Source organism: Mus caroli, unplaced genomic scaffold (assembly GCF_978045245.1).
Source record: "Mus caroli unplaced genomic scaffold, Mus_caroli_1 scaffold_10, whole genome shotgun sequence".
In the NCBI taxonomy this organism is placed as follows: domain Eukaryota; kingdom Metazoa; phylum Chordata; class Mammalia; order Rodentia; family Muridae; genus Mus; species Mus caroli.
The window spans coordinates 40,998,633-41,019,868 of record NW_028227265.1 but is presented as its reverse complement, the minus strand read 5'-3'; the positions used below and the strand labels follow the sequence as shown (position 1 = coordinate 41,019,868).

Sequence of the window (21,236 nt, the reverse complement as noted above, 5' to 3'; positions counted from 1 at the left end):
CATGGTTTGATCTGGGGGCTTTGATGGTGGTGTAACCTGTTTTTTCTTGCTTCACTGACCCCTACTTTCCTGGGTTCCCTTCTTATTCAGCTAGGATCTTCCCGTAAGGAAGTAAATGTTTCCAGCAGTTGCAAATTCCAAGCCTCATTATCTCAGATGTCCTGAGAATGCACTGGGGCTCCTTGGCCTGGCTTGGGATACTGCACAGTTCCCATTGGTTGGGTCATGGTTAGGGGGAGAAGTCAGCCCTGACCTACAGGTGGATGAGAGTGGGGAGAGCCAGGATTTCCCTGATACATAGGAATTCCAGGTAGAAGACAAAGACGTTTTATTTTAAGTCTGTTCCAAATCTTGCACAGGCAGGCCTCACACTAAGCAGTTCTGTGTTGTGTCTGAGATGCCCAATGCTCTGGGTGGAGTCGGACAGCCTAGGATGGACATCCAAAGATCACCAGTAACTCTGGAGGGAGCTATGTATGGACGCTGGGAGGGGCTGGACAGGGGATTCTCACTCACAGATTCTATAGCGAGCACATAGAGTCAAAAGGAGGGACAAAGATACTTGGGTCCCCCAGAGAATGGTCTGAAGTTCACCCTAGAGCTGTAGATGAACGCTCTGAGGAGATGAAGGGTGGAAATGTTCCTTCTCTCTGCCAGCAGAGACTGAGTTCTGGTGTGAGATCCTACCCTTCGCTGGTTATACTGTCATTACTATGACTTCTGGGCCCGAACCTGTGCTCTTTCTGGTTTACACAAGACCGAGCAGCCTGTCTGCTGTCTGGGAAGACACCACGTGAGGTCGGAGCTCCCCAACTGCAGATACTTAAGTGGGAACCTTTCTTAGGTCATGGTACCCCAGAAGCAGAATCAAAGGCAAGGATTGTCTCTGGTACCTTGAGGATGTCCCAAGGCAGTCAAATGAAGGAACTAAGATGCAAAGGTTCCATTTCTGGGTGGGGCTCTGGGTTCTAGCTTGGTCCTGTGAGGACCTCTATAGATTATGACTTCTCTCTAGAGTTTGTCCAGACTCAACATGGGCCTTAGTCCCCTCTGCTCTTCTCAGGGCCACACAGTTCTAAGCCTTCAGATCAGGTGCCAGGGTGGGTTTTGAGGAAGCCTCACAGGAGTGGCAGCTGGGAGGCCTCAAGGAGCCTTGTGTGCTGAGGCTCCAGAGTGGTGAGCTAGTCACCCTATCAAAGGCTGTCACGGTGCTAACACAGGCGTCAGTAGAGTGTGTCAGACCCTCCGTGGGGAGACCCCTGGATACTTTGTGTGGTCTTTCTGACTGCCGGGGCTGAACTGGCTGCATGCAGAACCTGCTCCTGGCTGTAAATGGATTGGGGGAACTCCTGAGCTGATCTCTTACTCCTACTTTGGGTCTTTGGGGTACTGATGGTGGCTCTGCTGCTACTGGGCTCTGTAACCCTGACATGTTCTGTCTCTCTTTGTGGCCTCTTTTCCCCACCTATACTCAGGTTCTTACAAACGTCTACAAATAGAAAAAAAAAAAAAGTCTACAAATAGACTGGAAGAGGGAGGTTCACAAAACCTATGTAGTCGATGTGCCATTTCCACGGCAGGGGCATCCTCAGTGGGTCTCTGGTCCTGCCTGGGCTGATGCCAGCCCTTGATGAGAGGCTGTCTGGGCCTCTGCTGTAGTGTCCCTAGATCACTGTGGTTCTCAGGCCTGGCCTACACACAAGGATGTAGTCCTTCCCAGCTGCACCTCTTTCTCGCTTCCCCTTGCAGATCCTTAACCCCTAACATGTAATCAGGGAGGGGGCGATAATTGCCCATTGATCTCTCTGGGTTACTTGGAGTAAGGGATGATAGAGAAAACCTCAGCTATGGATGCCTTCTACCCCTGGACCTGAGCAGTCTCCTTCCTTCTCTGCTGGCCACACAGCATCTGCCAGTCCTTCACAGTCCTCCTTAAGCCACCAATGACATGGGGTCCTGATGTGTGTGCAAGGGCAAGCAGTGACTTCTTGAACCCAGGCTATTCTTCTGGATTTTGGGTTTTCTGGAATGTAAACCTGGAATGTAACAGTAAAACCTGGTGTGTGGTGGCGACTGTGCCCTCCTCTTCCCTGACATGCTCCATTGGTGCCATTTCCACGGATTCCAAGTTCTCAGCATCTAACGGACCAGCAGTTAGTCCCTGGCTTCCCAAGTGTGTGCAGCCAAGAGCAAGAAGCAGGTGGAGTGTTCAGGACTCCCAGGTGCCTAAGGACACAGAAAAGTTCTACACGGTGTGGTGGCTAAAGACCCTGTCGCCTTGAGCTTGGCACCCTTCCAGCTGACTACTGTAAAGCCTACCTACCACATCGGTACTGGTTCTGGTACACAACCTTGCCTTCTCTCTGCCTGATGGTGATGAACATCAGGCAACCCACATGCCAGCTGTCACAGCCTCAGAGAGCATTTTTGGTGCCATCTCTGTAACCTTGATGTATGGGAACACGGTGGATAATTTTAGCAGAGACAATCATGTACTTTGGGCTCTTGGGCCAGTGCTTTCTTCTTGGGAGAAAATGCAGGGAATGTTTTCTTAGTCTGTAAATAGAGAGCTGCCTTGGTTGCTCAGCACATGCCTGCTGCATGCCTCCTGTCAGGCCTGGTATAGAATTACACATGGCAGTGAGCCCCAGATAAGGATGAGGAAGGGAGTGAGTGTTTGTCATGGCAGAGGGTGCAGTTTTAAATAGATTTAATAGTAGAACCCTGAAGGAGAGAGGGGCTTTCTAGAGAAAAAACAACCCAGGCAGAGGATGCTGTAGGTGCGGTGGCCAGCGTAAGCAATGTGCCAAATACCAGAAATAGCAAGGGGCGGGGTGTCTAACATGACTGCAGGAGACAGTGAATGGGAAGCAGTGAGGGGGGGTAACATCATAGAGTAGTGGGGAACACAGTGCAGAAAATGATCATGTTGTCCTGGTGCCGAGTCAGCGCTGGGACACACTGGGGACAAGAAGGAGGTGAGAGTGCAGTGTCAGCTCATGGCATGAGGGTGGAACCAGCACTGTCTGCTGATGGACAGAAGGAAAGCCTCAGAAACATTGGCTTGCTCCGGTGGTCTGGCCTGAGCAGCAGTGGAGAACTGACAGACAGACAGACAGACAGATACACCCAAGAAGGAAGGGAAGGCTTGGGGAAGATGGCCTTGTAGAAGCCGTGGCTTGGTTTGGGATGCATGAAGCTCGATGTGAATCTGACAGAAGCTACATCTTTGTTTTAAAAATAAAACTTTAAAAATTCAATATTTTAGTGTAAAGGCAGTGCATGTTCAGAGAGTGGGGAGAGGGCGTACCAACTCTCACAATACAGGGCGTGGAGACTGCTGGAGGAGGCACAGAGTACTCGGTCTGCTGGATCCACACGGGCACTTCTAAGCTGCCCACTCAGCCCTTAGCAGGAAGGGCTCCAGACTGGTGCTCTTCTGTGCTCCCCAGCCTCCCCAGCAGCCAGTCCTTCCTCCATGTTCGCCTCCACGTGACCCTGGTGCACCTGTGTGTAAGGTTGAGTGGGCTCTGAGACTCAGACCAGTCCTCTGGAGCCCAGGGCTAAAACTGTTGATTCTGCCCAAATGGGTGTCTAGGACAATAAGATGATTGCCCCCACTACTAGTGCAGGGAGCCATGAGACTGGTGCGCTCATGAAGGGCAGAGCGCTCTGAGAAGCACAACCCAGGTGGGCTGGGCACATTGGTCTGGGGGAGAGTGACAAGAAACCTGCCTGCCTGCCTGCCTGCCTGCCTGCCTGCCTGCCTGCCTTTTTTTCTTTTTTTCCTTTTCCTTTTTCTGGTTTTGTATTTGTTTTCTTTTTGGAGACATGGTCTCTCCTACATAGGCCTGGCTGTCCTGGAACTCACTCTGTAGACCAGGACAGCATCAAACTCTGAGATCTGCCTGCTTCTGCCTCCTGAGTGCTGAGATAAAAGGTAGGCACTACCAGACCTTGGCTGACGTGCTTTTTCAATGCTGGATTGAAGGCCAAGATGGATTGTAAAATGGATGGCTGGAAAGGGAGGCCTGGGATGCTGGGAGCAAGACCAGCAGGAACTGATCTCTGCAGGCACAATCCCAGAGCCCTTTCAAGCTGGACAGTCCCCCCCCACTCCCTTCATGTGTGTGTCTATCTGCCTGCCTGTCTGTCTCTTTGTATCTATGTGTCTGTACAGATAAGAATATCCCAGAGTCTGACCAACACATTTGTTTGCCTGTCATCTCCAAATGTTCTTGCATTTGTTGAGGGCAGAAAGAAAAATTCTTGCTTAATGTGTGCATTTCACTTCTAGGGCCTCACTTCTGAGGCTGAATGGGGAACCCTGGCTTCTGATCTCCCCTCTCCCAGCTCCTGGCCTCACTGCTTACTGTCTTAGGTCAGAGCACACCTCCTTCCCCTCCACAAGGTAGCTTGGGGGCAGCAGAGGCACTGTGATCAGGTTAACAGATGACAGTACCCCCTGCCACAAGTGGCCTGGTTTACAGCCAACTTACCCCGCAAGGCACATGGGCTGTATCCTGGCAGCAGACTGGAGGACACTAGAGCAGCCACTACAGCTGCTGAGTGGTCAGAGGTGTTCAGGTGCTCTTGACCGCTTCCGTCATCCACTCTCAGCCATGTAGCAGTAGGCCAGTGGCTGGGCAGGTGAGCAATGTGACAGGCAGCTACCGGGCAGGAAAACCTGGGAGTTAGGAAAGATAGCAGCATGACCATATATACCTTTTGGGACAGCACAGCTGTCTGATCCCTGAAGACCTCAGAGAGGAGAGTACAGTGGGTGACAGCGAAGGCCCCTTGGAAGCCAGGGAGCAGAAGGTCACAGCCACTGTTCCAGATGTGAGCTCACTGTTTTGTGTGTAAGTCATTTCCCTGTAACAGCAGCTGGGGACACCAGTGAGCAGGCAGGTGGCATTGCTTGCATGGAGTCTCATAGCACACAGTGGTGACTCCAGAGTGTCATGCTGGGACAGCAGCAGGCCTCAGACCCCATGCTGAGGAGGGTTCAGTGGAGGTACCAGGCTCAGCATGGCACCAGGCAGCTGTCACACTCAGTCAATGTTCGTTGTATCATCCTTGGTCCTTAGTCTTTATGACCTTGTACCCCCATTCCCCAGTAAGCTCGTGGGTGCTGAGCTTGGGCTAGGTCTACGCCCTGACTATTCTGTATAGCCTCTCCTGCCCCAGGACATCTGCCTCAAACTCTGACATTCACCATAAGAAAGCATACAAAGTTTACCACCTTCAAGTTTGGGCTTGTTCCCCGCCTCAGCCTTCTTTTCTCCATCCATAGACATTGCATTATAAATGTAGTAGCTGTTGTCTATGAAAAGAGCCTGGGCATCCCTCCGTGTCTGGCTCTGTGTGTCTCTTCTCCCTCTCCTCCTGTTAGAGCCAGCCTTGCCATAGGGGCACCATGGGGCTTGTCACATCTTTCCATTCTCAAAGCCTGGGCATCATTCTTCTGTGGGGTAGGACTTGGGGTGGTAAGTAGTGGACATCTGGCATTGTAATGACTATATCTGTCATTTAATGTACGATATGCCTCAAAAGCCTTGAATGTAACGAGGACTCATAGCCCTGCAGTTGCTGATCTTCTTGCAAGGTTGGAGGGTTGGGAGTGGGGAGAAAGAGAGGAGAGAATGAGAATATTTAACATACTTAGAGAAGTTTGAGTATTAGCCAGCTGCACATCTGTAATCCCAGTTACTCAACAGCCAAGACAGGAGGAATGTCAGTTTAAGGCTAGCCTGGCAGTTGAAACTCTATCTCAAAATAAAAAGTGAACATTTAAGAAGAAGACTGGGAATCTCAGTGGTTAGAATGCCTAGTATGTAGAAACTCTGGGTTCTATCCCTCACTACTGTAGTAAGGGGAGGGGGGGGAGGAGTATCAAGTAGTGTAGGTTGGAACTGTCTTAAAGGAAGTTGTGGTGATGGTGGCATGCAAATGTCCACAGCTTGCCGACTGATAGCCTGGGCAGTGTACTTTGTTAATCTGTGGCTGGCTGATGCCAGAAGTTGGCAAGGCCACCATCCCTGAGGGTCATTTGTGTCCCGTGGGGTCCTCCCTGATGTCTGATGTCCATCTCCCTAGCAGGAGACTAGGTGTTTAGGCTGCATGCTTAGCTGTGGGGGGCCAGCTGGGGGCGCCGCACGGAGCACTCCGACTACATTGTAGGCAGATAAAAATAGGAGCGAGGGGAGGAATTTTAATCACCACTCCGTGTCTTTGGAGCCACAGAGGCTGTTTCTTGTGAGCCTAGGCAGAAAGCCAGCCCTGTCAGTGCCTGAGAGCTGCCTCTCTCCTCTGAGCAGCACAGTTGAACCAGCTGGGGAAACCAGAGGGACTATGGGCAAGGGTGGCATAAGCCTTTCATAGCTCCTGAGCGTGGCAGAGGTCTCACATTCCAGTTATAGTAGGCTCTAACTTGGTCCTGGTCTGTGTCAGGATTTTTACAGCCAGGGACAAGTTTAGCCTGAGTTGTTGCCGTAAACAGGTTAATGAGTTGGGATTTGTCACCATCCTAGGTGGCAGTGTGTGAGGATGGGCAGGGACAGTGTTCCCAGAGCCAGAGTCCACCCAAAACACACTTACCACATTTGTCTAGCACCTAACAGATGTGCCAACCCATAGCCCACAGATTGTCCGCATTCCCAGGGAGCTATGTATGCAGCTTAACACGGAATGGCAAACTTACTTGGAACAAACACAGAAGTGTTTCTTGTTAACACTGGGTTGAAATGGTCAAAGGTGGGACACACACATAATGAATGTCAGGTACAATTCCAGAACAAAACCAGCTGGGTCCTCCCAGAGCCTGCGCTCAAGAGATGGTGGTTCATAACCTTCCCTTCACTGGCCTCTCTCTCTGACCTCCATCTGGGCAGAAATGGTGGACTTTAGGGGCCAGAAGTGAGTCAAGATGCAGCCAGGGAGGCAGGTGTCTTCGTCAGCTCCCAGGAGGCGCAGGATCCATTGCCTGTGACCCGCAGCTGGTAGACTGCTGGAGGAGCTGAGGGCTGTGCCTTGTGCTCCTGTCCACTTGCAGAGAGATGTTGCCTGGCTCTGGAAGCAGCTGCCTGAGATCTTGGTTCTGATACTCTTTTGGGGTAGAATGAACTTGGGTTCCTCTTCCCTGGGGGAGGGGGTTCTCTGACTTCCTGTCACAGAAGCCAGTGCTTTGGGGAGCCTTGTCCGTCTCCATCTCCTTAGCCCTTGGATGGTGACTGGTTTTGTCTCCTGGCCTGAATGTCCCTCATTGTTAGCCTGAGTGGGCAGTTCCTAGCACCTATGGCCTGTGGTGCTCATGAGTGGACTCTGAGGGTAGAGAAGCCTGGGGGACTGAGAAGTTAGAGACGAGGGCCAGATGGTGAGCTGCCTTGGTTATCCCATCTCTGTTGGATGTGCCACAGAAAAGCAACCAGCCACTGGGGCTGTTGGGGGCTGGATCCCCCAGATTTCCTGGAACTAGGAGACCATGGACTCATCTAGGCCCAGAAGATCCCAGCCTTCTCTGCCAGCTTCTCCGACCAGTTCAACCCTTCTTTCCATCTGTCTGAGCTCCAGACCCTTCTTCTGGGAAGTGGGGGATCATCCGAGGTCTTGCTAAATCAGGATTTCATTCCCTGGGTGACATGTGCATGTTCAGCTGGCCCTCTGTTTCCGTGGGTCCCACACCCACCCATTCATCCCACTGAAGATACACATGGAAAAACAACCTTTGTATTGAGCAAGGACAGGCTCTTTTCTTGGCTGTTATTCTCTAAAGAGCAGTGTGACAGCTGCTTCCACAACTGCACTTGTCGGAACTACGAGTCATCTAGAGATGGGTGGAAGACTCCAAGGGAGGGGTCTAGGCTCCGTACAGATACCGTGCTATTTTACCTCAGGGCTTCCAGAGTCCTAGGATTTGGGTGTCTTTGGAATCAGCCCCCATGGAGCCCAGAGGACCATTATCTCATCCTTGAGAATTGGAAGGATTCTGATAAGGCTGGGGTTTTGACTGAGGCCACTCCTTCCCCGTCCAGTGAGTGACCAGGGCATCTGTTCTGTATGCTCTCTGGCCTGTTGGGTGCCTCGTGGTCCCTTACTCAGTCACTGTAGTGGCATCGGGTCCCCTGCATGTGCTCCTTTGGTCCTTCCAGGGGATGTACACTGTGTGACAGGCAGAGGAGTCTCACTATGAAGAGTCATACCATATCTTTTGATGACCTTTGGGGGATATCTTAGCCCCAGATGCTACGGAACTTGGATGGGCTCTCAGAGGGGGTGGGGTTGCTGGGCAGGAGCCAGTTGGTTATCAGGATAGACCATGAGAATATCTGAGAGCACCTGCAAGGGGAGGCTGTGGCAGAAGAATGGGAGAAGTGACATTTAGGCTCTTGACAAGATATTACATCATCTTGTAACAGATGCCACAAAATGCCTAGACATTTTGACCCCACTTTCTTCCTGGTTCCTCTTTGACATAAAAATCTCCATTTCTCAGAGGAGGAAAATAGGGGCAGACAAGTGTAGTGACACTTTTATTGCCACTCAGCCGTGGAGAGGGGCTAGAGCCCTTGCTGGGCCCACCTGGGCACTGGAGCATGGTCTGGCTTTGTCCCAGCTCTGACAGCAGGAGGTGGAGCTTGCCATTAGTGGGGCTGGGCCAAGTCTGCAGAGTTCATGGAAGAGAGAGGTTGCTGTGCATTCATTTCAGGAGCTAAGTGGGACAGGCTGCTTGGATCTAAGGGTTCTGGGGTGGCCTGGGCTGCACCCCCTCTTCCTGGAATGTCTCAGTCCTGTGCACTCTCGAAGTCTATACGGTACCGTGTTCTGTGGGCACCAAGAGTTTGCTTGGAAAGTGTGTGGCACCCACATCTGTTACCTCTTAGGGAGCAGAAAGATTGACAGAGACCTGCTGGGGCCTTGCGTGGGGGAGACTGAGTTCAGGAGTATGAGGTCCCAGTGACAAAGAGGAAAATCCCTAGCCCGCGCCAGCGTCCCCCAAGGCCCCGCTTTGATGTGGTTTTCCGTCCCTGAGGCCTTATAAGGCAGTGTGCCTGCTGCTTAGCTCAGGGCTGGGCCGGCTGCACACCAGTGACCGGAGGAGAAGTTGCTCTTCCTGGGGCCCAGTGAGGGGTAGAGGCTGGGCTCCCAGGGGCAGCAGAGGGGCAGTGCTGGAACTTTAGAGGCACATGTAGGCCATATGTCCTGACAGACTACCAAGCTAGGCCTCTGGTCTTAGAATTTGGAATAAGTCTGAGGCCCATAGTTCTGGAGGTCAGAAGAGAGGGGCCTAGGTCCTGAATCCTTCTAATTAGATAGTTCTCTGTCTAGGTGCCGTACACAAGCCTCTTAAGGAGGTGCAGTGGTAAAGGTTGGACTCTCTAGTATATAAGAATTGTAGCACTGGCCAGTCACAGGACTGCTCTGACTTAGTTTTCTCATCCATAAAGTGGGTATAATAGCAGCATACCACACAGTGGTTGTCATTGGGAGGGCAGCTAGGATTGGTCAATTCCAGCATTTCAGGCATTTGCCCATAGCTGCTTGGTAGTGAGCACCGAGGACACAATGAACAGTACCTGCTGGTTGATCTTCCAGCACAGAGGCGGAGCACTTCCTTGTCCCCCACCCCCAGAGTCACCCTGAGACAGTGTGCTGTGGACCCTGCCTGTGGAGGGGGAACCAAGGCACCTTGGGAGGTAGAGCTGAACCTCTGTGGCTTAGCTGGTGCAGTGAGCTGTGTTTGCGCTGCCCGTGACCCCCTGATTCTACTTCTGTACCCTCTGCTGCAGCCCCCATGGGGCTTGTTAGAGCGATGAGTCAGAGGGCACAGTTCCAGCAGCATCCACGTTTCTGCAGGAACCATGTTCCTGCTTCAGGTCAGTGGCTGTGTGGACTGGGCTTTCAGCCAGGCTGCAGCCTGGACCAAGCCCATACCCCAGAGAGCAAGGAGCTGTGCTGTTCTGAGTCCCACTGGGTAGATTGGAGCACTTGGCCTCTAACCCACCAAAGCTGATGGCCAGGTCCTGATTCATGCGTCTGTCTGTCTGTCTGTCTGTCTGTCTGTCTGTTTTGAGATAAGGTGTAGCCCAGGCTGGTCTCAGACTTACAGTAGAGAGGGCTCTGTTCGGTGCCTTTTCTTTGCCATCTGATCCTTCTGTTTTTTGCAGTGCCGTGGGTGAGATCCGGGCCTTGCACCCGCTGCACGTGTAGCACAAGTGCCGCACGTGTGGCAGCTGCTATCACTTCGGCTGCTGTCAGCATCCTTGTTTGCTGTCCCATTGCCACGGGATAACGGTGCTCACACATGCACTGTGATATTTGCAAATCAATTACTTCTTGAGAGGAGGACAGAGCAGGACTGTTGGGATGGCCAGAGGAGGTTATTTAATACAACGTCCCCGCTGCCTACTGGGCAGGGAGTGTCCACTGTTAGCTGTCCTACCATAGTGTGGTTTATACTGGGGACCATTGTACAGATAAGCCCAGAAGCCAGGGCTCTCCTAACCCTGGGTTGGTTCACTATGTCACATTTCCCTGGGTCTAGAGACCACGAACACTCTATACTGAGACCCTGAGCGGCCCAGGAAGCATCGCCGTGTGCTAGGGAGCATATACTTTGTGTGAGCTCAGTCCTCTGCGGGTTTGCTGTGCCTGTCACTCGCGGCCGTGCTGGCAGGTGTACAGCATCAGTGCATGGCTTCCTTGGCTGCTCTGTTGGGGTGATGTGGCAGTAACACCAGTAGAAAGTCCCAGGACCTCAAAGGCTCGTCATTGTTAGCATCCTTGCTGTGGTGCTATGAGGGCTACTGAGGTCAGCGCTGAGACCACTCTTTCCTAGAGGACCCAGCGTGAAGGGCCTTTGTCCCCTTAAAGCCTGCTGCCTGCTCCTGTCGCAAGCACTGCCTGCCAGCAGTTTGGGACTGAAGAGATGGCAGCAGTCTCTGTGGCATGAAAGTTGGACTTTAATTGGCTGCTGGGGCGTCCCCACCATCTGATGATGCCACCTGTGTATGTCCCTTTCCTGTCAGTGTCTGCAGATTCCCTGTCAACGCTGGTCCTGTTAACACAAACAGCCAGATTACAAGCCTGGGAAATGTTCAGTGATTATGATAATTGGCAAGAAGGGGTGTGAAGAAAGTCACCAGGGTTTTAGTAAATGGGGCACCGGGGCAGGCACAGCCATGCTTCAACTACCTTGAAGAAGGAGTGTAGTGCCTAGAATGGTCTAGAGAGCTACCTGCAAACAGAGAGCTGTTTGTCTCTAAAACGAAAGTGGAGGCTGGAAGCCACCCTGCTGCTCTAACCATTGAGCAACCCGCTCTATGCAGCATCCCTTTCTGTGCCTTGTCAGGACAAGCCTGGATGTTCTTTAAGCATCTGAAGTGCAGAGTTTGGGTGGTTTGTATTCTGTGGAAGCTTTGCCAATGCAAAGGTTTTTGTTGTCACAATGAGGCTCTGGTAGCAGCTGCCGTGTTTGGGCTTTTTAGCTCTTACCATTTGCTGGGATTTAGAAGCGTTGTCACACCAACCACATTAGGAAATAGAATATGGCGTGCCCATCCCCGAGCTCTTTATTTTCCAAGAGAGGGGTATTTTCCTAATGTTGGCAATGTGGTCCTTGGGATGTGAGCCCCATACTGCAGTATACAGCAGTGGAGATTCACGTGTTGCTGACTATAGTGAAGGCCCCGGGAAGTCTTACATTAAAGGTCTTATTTAACTTTATCTAAATAATCTTAGGTTTGGAAACTTTTGGCTGAGTACCAAAAACTAGTCATTTAGTAAGCTACAGTCTAATTCTTTCTGTATCTCTTCTGCTGGGACGAGTCAGGGTAGTTGGAGCACTCGTCCCTTGGCGTCTCAGACCTTTCCGAGCCTGTGGGACAGCAACATTCCCTTTGCCAGTATGACAGGATCTGAATGGCAGCTTGACAAGGCTGCTGGGAAGGACCCCCGGCCATGTTGGATCCCAAATCAACAGCTCCTCGAGGGGACAGACCAGGCACGTGCCAAGATCAGATTAACGTCTGGGATGATGGGGTGTGGACAAGATACGGAGGTCCTAGTGAAGACCACTGGGGCCACAGCACGCAGGCCCAGGGCATTGGCGCTTTGGCCTTGCGGGTAATAGGGGTTGATCAGAGAAGAGCGCGCAGAGGGCCCCACCTTGTTTGGAGGAAGAATCTAGACTGAGGTCTCTCTTGGAGCCTTGCTGAGTCTGTGGCTGTGAAGTTGGCTGGACGGGAGGGACAAGAGACACTGACCTTACCTGGCGTCCCAGTGGGGGCATGGAATTGGCCTCTGTAGGTCCTGGGCAGTTCTTCCCAGGGTGCTGTGCACTGAGAAGCCACTTGTATTATCATATGACTAGGTCCTGTCTCATCTGCTCAGCCCTGTGTCCTCACCACCACCTGTGCAGTCTAGCCAGGTTGGCTCCTACTGCACCCCCCACCCCCACTGTCTTGTAACCTGATGCTCTGTCTTCCCCAGGAACTCGTGGGTGACACTTCTAGAGAGGCTCTCGGTGAGGAGGACGAGGACGACTTCCCCCTAGAAGGTATGTGGGTTTCAGTGGCTCTGCCTATGTCTGGCACTGGGGTCAGGGAGAGGCCCACAGAGCTCAGAAGGTATAAGCAGGGGATGAGGAACCCTTCCCAGCACTCAGAGTTACATCCACATAGCTCAGGGGCCATCACAGGGCTAACCCCCTGTGGTGGTGTCAGTGATAGTGAGTGAATATCCCCCACTGGCCTCTGCCCTCTCTCCTCCTGTCCCTTATGCAAGAACCCTCCTTTCTCCAGCAGAAACGCCTTGCTGTAGAGCTGGGGAGAGTGGCACAAACCCAACCTCTCGCCTGCTGGTTTGTTTCCGGCAGAGCCTGTGCCCTGATGCATAGATGCTTTGCAGCTGCCCACGTGGCTCAGCTGAACTCCCATGACTATGACCAGCAATAGAGAGGGCTTCATCTGCCTGTTACTCACCATGGAAGGAGAGCCTGGCCAACATTGAGCAGCCCAGGAGAGCAAGGACCCTGTCTGCCCTTTCAGACCCTTGGAAGGACCCTGGACCCAGTACCCACCAGGGACTCTCCTGCCATTCCCAGTGCCATGGCCCAAGCCCACCCACACTAGGGCAGGGTTATGGCTGTGCATGGCAAGCTGCCAAGGGCAGATGCTTCTGAGCCCTAGCCATACACCTGCTGGGCCTAGGTTGCGGCATCCCTCTATGCTCCTGGCCAGGGGAGAAAACTGGTTCCTGAATGTCATCTTTGTCTTTCTGTTGGTCAAGCCCATTGCCTCTTGGCTGCTAGAGAGCTAGCTGTTTAAGGGAGGGGAAGGGGCCTTGTGAGGCGTGAAGATGAAAAGGAGTCTCTGGCCATCCCAGGAGAGGAGGGCTTTGGCTCCTGGGTTGTTCTGTAAAGCTACCCCTAATCCCGAGTCTTAGCCGCCTTAACTGGCCAGCTGGGACCGGAGCAGGAGATTAGGGCTGGCTTGGCGTGCAGGGCTGTGAGCTCCTTTTGAACTTGGGAAAGAACAAAGTAAACATCAGAGGTTCCAAGCTGACCGCAGGCCTGTGTGGCAGGGTGTGGAAAGCAGAGGGACCCTCCTTCTGGAGATCCAGAAGCAGCTAAGCACAGGAGGGCCAAACCCCTTGTACACTTCTGAGGTCTGTGCTCTGAGTGCATGTGAGTCAGTACTGGTGTGGTGGGCAGGCCCAGGATGCATCCAAGGGGGTCCTTCATGGGCTCCCCTGACTTATGATGAGTATCCCTATGCCCAGGGCGCACCCCAGCCTTCTGGCTCACTTCTGGCTCAGGGACTCCAAGCAGTGTCTCTACTGACCCCAGTGCCCAGTTGGTATCTGCTGCAGAAACCTAGTTTTGTAGAACCTAGCAGGCCATTGTCCCACCTAGTAAGGCTGTCAAGGCTACCAAAGTATATGACCCCTCTCATTGGGCCAGGCTCCCTCCAGGCCTTGCAAACAGAGCCCACTAGAGCTTGGTATCTGGCTAAAGAGAAGCCTGAGTAAAAGGAAGAAACTCTGGGTCCAGGGCATTTGGTTGAGGGTGCCAGCAACAGTGTCAACAGGCCAGATCCCCCCTCCCCCTGGAGTTCCCGGAGATTGGACCACCAACCAAAGAATATACATGGAGCCACCTAGCTATTGGGGACTGGAGACTGGAGTAGGAGGGGAAGGGCTTCTCAAGGAACGGCTTCAGGCGGTTCCACTCACTCCTCTAGGGCAGGCCCGTGGGCAAGGCTAGCTGGCAGTGCCTGAGGTCTGAGGGGGCCTCTGGGGAGCAGCAGGTGGCTGCCCTGGCTCCTCTTCCTGCTTGAGCTCCCCACAAGCTCTGCAGTCACACCTCAGTCCCCAGCGCCTCTAAGCCCTTTCCAGTGAGTGAACATGGCTTGGTGTCTTCCCTTCTGCTGTCCACGGAAGTGTCGCATAGACAGTGGAGGTTGTGGCTCTGCTGTGCCAGGGAGGTTTAGCTGTTTCCCCAGTGGTCAGGTTAGAAAGCTAATCTCCTTCATGGCCTTTCACACTGGGGAAGGACAGGGGCAAAGTGGATGAACCACAGCGGACTCTTACAGCTCTCTCTTTGTCCAGGGTCCCTGCCTTCACTCACGCTGTCCCTCACTTCACTTCAGGCCCCAGAGCGTGAGGACCAGACACTATTGGTAGACAGTTACCTCCTTTGCCTGTTTCCCCTTTGCCTGTTCCCTCTCAGTCACAAGTGTCTCTAAAGCAGAATCCTGGGACATGGGCCCAGGAGTGGCGTGTGGGAGGGCAGTGTGCATATTTGGAGGCGAGCCGGGAATGTTTGGGGGCTCTGCTGGCCAGATCACTGCTGCTGGGAGGTGGCCTTGGTTCCCTGAAAAGCATAGGCTCACAGCACACACTCCTTAAGCCAGGATTCCGGGCTCTTTCAGATGTTCAACCAAACTTGTTTGAACTTGAGGCTCTTGAAATTGAAAATTCTCTGATAGGATTGCCTAAAAAGGCCTGGCAGGATCTAGGAATGTAGCTGGCCACACCGTGCAAGCAGATGTGTGCGCACGTGCACGCACACCCTCATCCTCTCCTTCTCCATCTCTTTCTGTCCTCTGTCCCTGAAAGTCTGAGATGAGGTTTTGGGGAGCATCAGGAATGTCTACCCATGAAAGGGTACATTAGTGACATCCCTGGCTTCTTTCCTGTCAGGGAGGATCACTTGGCCCAACTTCCCTCTCATCTAAATTTGAGCAGACACAAAACTCCACCCCTAAGCTCTCTCCCCTTTGAATGCGGAATGTGTGGGGCTGTCTCAAGCAAGGCATGGCTTCTGGGTCATGGGATTCTTTGCAGAAATTCTGCTCTCACTTTTATAACCAGGAAAACTCTAGGCTTGTGAGACCTGACTATAGTGTAATGGTGTAGGTAGATAGAGGCTGTGAAAAATACATCCCTTTTCTTTCTTTTCCTTTCTTTTCTCTTCTCTTCTCTTCTCTTCTCTTCTCTTCTCTTCTCTTCTCTTCTCTTCTCTTCTCTTCTTTTTCCTTTTTTTTTAAAGACAGAGTCTTGATTCCGTAGCCTGGCGAGGTTGGGGTGGAGGGCTCAGATTCACAGTCCTGCTTGGCCTCCCTGTCCTGGCATGACATGAGTGTGCCACCACATCCAGCTTTCCATGTAGTGTCTAAAGCTTCATTCCCAATGTTGTGAAATGCAAATGGTGATGCTCGTACGCTGTGTTAGCAAGGACTTAATGAGACAACACGTGTACCTGCCAACTTGACTGGCAGTGCCATGCTGGCACATCTGTGCATCTCTGGAGCCTTTTTCCTCCTGAGGCCTGTGCCAATCATGCAAGAAACCATTTGGCCTGGAATGCACACACGATCTTTCTCCTCGTGGCCGCAGATTTACCCTCCTAATTATTTTTGGCATAGGCTAATATTAAAATCCATCTGCATTCCCCCTGACAGCTGCTCGCTGGAGGCTTGTAGGCCCAGAAACAGCCTGGCAAGCCACCCTCAGACCAGAATATTTGTCACAGATATCTTTGTGTGGACAGTTGCAGGGGATCAGGAGCATGTTAGGGCGTGTATCCAGATTTCAGCACAGAAACCTCAGCTTGTACCCAGTCTTCTATCGTGTCTGCTTGGAAACTTGCTGGCTCTCCAGGTAGAAAAGGCACGTGTCACACTCTTGATGGTCATTTCTGCACTTTACCTGGATCTTTACTGCCTTGGTCATAACCTGGTTTCCAGCTTCTTGCTTTTATACAAGCTTGCTGTTAACTAGGCTCTTGTGAGTTGTGTTAAAATAAGCTAGCATTGGCTACTGTCCCCTGAGTTTGAATTTTTGCTCTGAATTTCAACCATTTCCTTCTACACTAGGTCCCCAAGTTGCTTAAGCCAGGACTAACAGCATCTGTCTGTCTTAGCTTACCAATACCTGTGTGTAGGACGTGGCGCAGCTGGGTTCATACTTATGAGAACCCTCCTCTGTAGAGATGAATAGATGCACCAGCCCCACGCAGCTAGCGGGGACTAGCCTCCAGAAAGTTAGAGTTCTGTCTGTGCAGATATGGAGCCTGCTGTGAGGTAGGTCATCAGAGGGCCCCATCTGGGACTGAGCAGGATAGGCTGCCAGATTGAATGGAGGTAGACCGGGTCCTAACAGCATGGATGCATTTGTACCAATTACGAGACACAGCTCAGTACTCCTCCTTCCACACCTGCCTCTCATGCACGTGAGAAATGTCAGAAATAATACGCTGCACGTAACTCTGGTGCCACACGCGTGACACTTCTGGAACTGAACAGTGTGCTTCTCAAAGCCTCTCTCCCAGCAACTTCAGATGACCCCCAAGTGACCCTAGCCATGGGGCAAGAGCCCTAGGTGAGCATGCGCCTTGCAGCTTCGGATGGAGCTGCTGTATAAGGAGGGCCCACTTGGCTTCCAAGTCCTCTTCTCCCCCTGCTGTTTGGATGGCGCCAGCTGTCAGTGCTCAGGCTGGGTGGGCTGTGCCAGGCTGCTCTCTAGGTCACTGCTGTTTGCCAGGGTAAACAGTCCCCAGAAAGTGATGGGGACCTCTCACAGCATGTGATCCCAGGCGTGCCTCCTATTGGCCCTGGGATGCTTTGGGAATCCAGGTTCTAGTCACAGCTGCCCCTTTTCCCTGGTTCCCAAGTCTCTTCCCTTTCTCTTCCTCCTCCTCCTCCTCTTCCTCCTCCTTCATTCTCTTCCTCCTCCTCTCCTTTTTTTAAACTGGGGGAGGGGAGAGGGAAAGAGGCTGTCTTTGATCTCAGCGGAGGAAAGAAGTCTGTTCTGTTCGGGCTTTTGGCTAACACAACAAACAGTGTTTAAAATTTAACTTTGCTTAATTAATTAGTAATTCTGTTTAATGCTGTCTGATCTCCCTCCAAAAGGTATTTTGAAGCTTGAGAAAGGAACTTCAAAGGGAGCCGGGTGAAGATGGTCAAGTAATGCATTTAATCTGGCAGTGGCTGGGGGGTGGAGAGCAGCCAGGCTGGAGCTGATGCTTACAGAGACTCTTCTGCTAAGTCAGCCAGCCAGCACCGCTTGCTCGCCATGGCCTCCGTGTGAGATGGACAGAGAGCAGGAGCCCTACAGCACAGCCCCTCACCGTCTTCTGGGCTAAGAAGCAATTTTAAGGACGTAGAAATGACATTTTCTCCCTCTGTGGCCACTCTGAATGGTTGAGCAGGTTGGGTCTCGCACAGGGTTTCCAGTTAGCTGAACAGTCAGTCACAGGTAACTTCCAGGCTGTGCCCTATCGAGCAAGCATTCACCTGCGAAGGATAGGAGGGCTGCCTTCACATAAGCAATACACGAAGGGCCAGACGGTTCCTAGCTGTGGTGACTTGATACAGCTCTCCTGTGTGCAGCAGAAGCAGCCAGGGACTAGTACGTGTGACATGTCTCATTAAACTTCACTTGGAAAGCCGGGCTGCAGGCCCAGCAGCTCTCAAGGCCTCCTGGCATCCTGTTCTTCATCGCCCAGACATGCTTCTTAGGCACTGGAACATCTTACTGCGTTCCTTCCTCTGCTCCCTTTTCTGTGCTTCCCGTTCTCCCGTCTCCCTGACCATGCACCGTGCTGTGGCTCTCCCTGGCAGCTGGAGTCTGCTCAGGGTGCCTTTGAAAGATGTCTCAGACTGGCAGCTGGTGAAGCAGGGACAAGCATCCGAGTGAAGACTTGGCCACCAGAGCCTTCCTTGGCAGCATGGCATCCTTCTGATCCCTGGGTAGATGACTTGGGTGGCCTGCAGTGAGCAGCATTTGCTGCCAAGCCCTGATGCCAGGGGCCGTAGCCAGGTGGAGATGCTCTGCTCAGCTGTTGGGCTACAATATAGGTTGCCTTGGTTTGCTTTGGAGAAGTCATCTGCAGATCCTGTGCCAGCTGCCAGAATCCTAGCCCTTGGCTCTGACCCTACGAATTCATGGCTTTCTGTGGGTTCTCTGCCACCTCTTCCTGCACTTGATCAGGGGACAGTAGGGGTGAAAGGTCTTCTTTGATAAGGCACAGGGTGTCAAGGAGTCTTACCCTGGCAGCATGTCTTCCAGGCTTACTGTTTATTTCTGCCCTGTCCAGGCTGGGGTGCTCTGAATATTCACTAACTTGGCCACGGGGGGTATCCTGGAGGCTTGATGAGCTAGGACATCATGATGGACCAGCAGGGGAAGAGAGGACAGTCTAAGCCACTCAGTTCTCTAGAGAGTAAACATGAGGAAAGAAAGAGGGGGTGATGTCCACCTCGGGTGAGGAAAAAGGAAGGGGTGGGGGAGGATCCGAAGGAAGACAGGCTCTCTAGCATGGCAGCAAGAGCGCTCACTCCAGAGGAGAGAACGGAACAGCGGTTCCTTGTCTTTGGGCTTATCAAGTGGAACATGAAAGGCAACATTGAACCTGGAGGTGCTTGTCTGATAACTTCCCTTTGAACTTGAAGTCGGGTTTCGATAAACCTGGCCAGCTCACATCAGCAGGACTTCTGCAGAGCCAGGCAGTGGCTTTGAAGATGGAACTAGGCTTTGTTTTGCTTTCTGCTTCCCCTTCTCTCTCTGGGAGGGTGGGGGGGAGGAGTCTGCAGGCTGTGATGTCTCTATAGTTCCTACACAGGGGGAGAGTGGAGCAAGGGAGATTGTTCACACCTGGGCTACAGGCAGGGGCTGGGGGACAGTCAGCACTTATTGAGCACTTGCTGAATACCCACCATAGTATCTGACCAGCAGTCTCCTCACAGACCCCTCCTGGAACTTTGAGGATGCTGTCTACTGAGAACCAATATCCCTGTGAGGGAGATACCACCTCTCCTCCACTATACAGACTCTTAAAGATGCCTAGATTGGAAGAGTAGGAGCACCAAATGCCACTCTCTCCCATGATGCTCCTGTGCAGTCCAGCTGTGTCTATGGGACATGCTGGTGACAAGTAAAGTCAGGGCCTCAACAGAGCTCCCTGGTTCAAGGAGTAGCAGGAGGACCACCTTTCCCCAAGGCCTGAATGGCAAAGCCATACCTTGTGCCCTGTCTGGACTCATGGTAGCATCTATGGCCCAGTGGGCACTGAATAGATTTAGTAGTCGGTGCTTGACTGTCTCTGAGTCCCTGGCCAGTTATTAGCCTGGCCTTCCTGGATTCGGGGTCCGCCAGAGGAGGGTGTCTGACCAATAGGATCAGAGCAGGACAGTTAGGGATGGAATAGAAAGTACTTGGGACTGGTGGCCTCCCTGACAGTAAGGATGCCGGTCCCCAGGAGCTTTCTGAGGAGGTGGCCCTTCTAGTTATGTGCTCCTTTGGCTTTACTTTGCAATAACAGACCGTTCCACAGTCAGCACCCTTGAAGACGTTAGGGAGCTGTGTCCTCTCTGGCATCGTGGGCTGGAGGCCCTGCGGGTCCTAGCTGTGCTGATACAGGAAGAGAGAGAAGAGAGAAGCTCCCTGGGGAATTAACTACTGCCCCAGGTCTGTCTGTAGCTGCTCAAGTCTCTGGGAACCTAGACTGTTCCTGTGCCTTGGTTTTTCCATCTAGAAAATGGAGCTAATAGTAGTAACTGCTTCAAAAGGTCCCAGTGAAGACACAATTCATAGCCCAGTGATGAGGGCTATGGGACCCGGTACTATACGAGCCTGTTGCCCAGGCTGTGAACACTGGTTCCAGGGTACCATATGAACTGCTGCAGATAGCTGCCAGGAAGAGAGTTCTGACCTGGAGAATATGAACTAAGAAAGGCGGTGTGCCCCTCCCCCACTGAACTCCCCACCCCCAGCCGTTGCTCTTGGGTGCTCATCGCAGTACTGGGATATATGGATCGAATGAGGTGGGGACAGAGCCCCAGTGTCCAGGCTGTGCCTCCTGTCACCAGGATCCTAACCTCCCAAGACAGTTCAGTCTGGTCAAGCCGTCTCAGGTCTCCTTACTGTCTTCCAGGCATGCCAGCCTCTTAGGTCAGGGGCCCTCCGCCATTGGTTTCCCTACAAAATAGAACAACAACAAAGTCACTGTACGGGGCGTTTGAGGAGGGAAGAGGTGGGAGCATCTTCTAGGACAGTACACTGGAGCTTCTTTGTGTCATACAAGAAGGGTCATAGGATTCCTCTGGGACATTCTGTTACATGGTGGAAGCCATCACCTGGGCTCTGGGTCTAGGATGATGGGCCTACACTTCATACTCCTGCTCTGCTCCTGAAGGGCGGGCACACAGAAGACCATGTCCTTTGGCAGAGGGGAGAACTCCAGGTGAGCGGAGGCCAAGGGCAAGGGTCAGGGTGATTGCAATCCCTCAAGAGGCCAATGTCCTTCAACATGTGCACATAAACCCGCCCTCAGACTCTTCATTCAGTTCTCCCTCCGCTCTACCCACTAAGCACGTCTGCATCTCTGAGGGCGCCAGTGTTGGACTAGGAGGCAGCTAATACAGAAGGCTGTGGTCCCTGGGATCCCAAATACGTCTCTGTGTGCCCTACCCTGCTGAAGTGGTTGGTAGTCTCTGCAAAGTACTGAATCTGCCTATAGGCTACTTACCCAGCCTAGAAAGCTGGGGCCAAGTAGGAGTCTGAGAGGCTACAGAGAAACCTGAGTAACTGGTGTGACTGCACCTCAAAGGCTTTCTCCAGGACAGCCTGTGGCATCACCAGGCCAGAGAATGGAAGGATGTGGAGCACGGCCAATAGGCAGGGCAGGAGGGGCCAGCACTCTTGGCCTGAGGACACAGCACAGCCACCTGATCCCG

At 52.5% G+C, this 21,236-nt stretch overlaps 1 protein-coding gene across 1 annotated transcript in view; it reads left to right on the top strand.

Annotated features, from left to right (window-relative positions):
• The window catches only part of Nkd1 (NKD inhibitor of Wnt signaling pathway 1), a 73,718-nt gene that overhangs the window by 40,862 nt on the left and 11,620 nt on the right, over positions 1 to 21,236 (top strand). Inside the window, exon 4 of the mRNA XM_021170100.3 lies at positions 12,490 to 12,556. Coding sequence (XP_021025759.1) covers positions 12,490 to 12,556 — 67 coding nt within the window. The remainder of the gene's footprint in view (positions 1 to 12,489; positions 12,557 to 21,236) is intronic.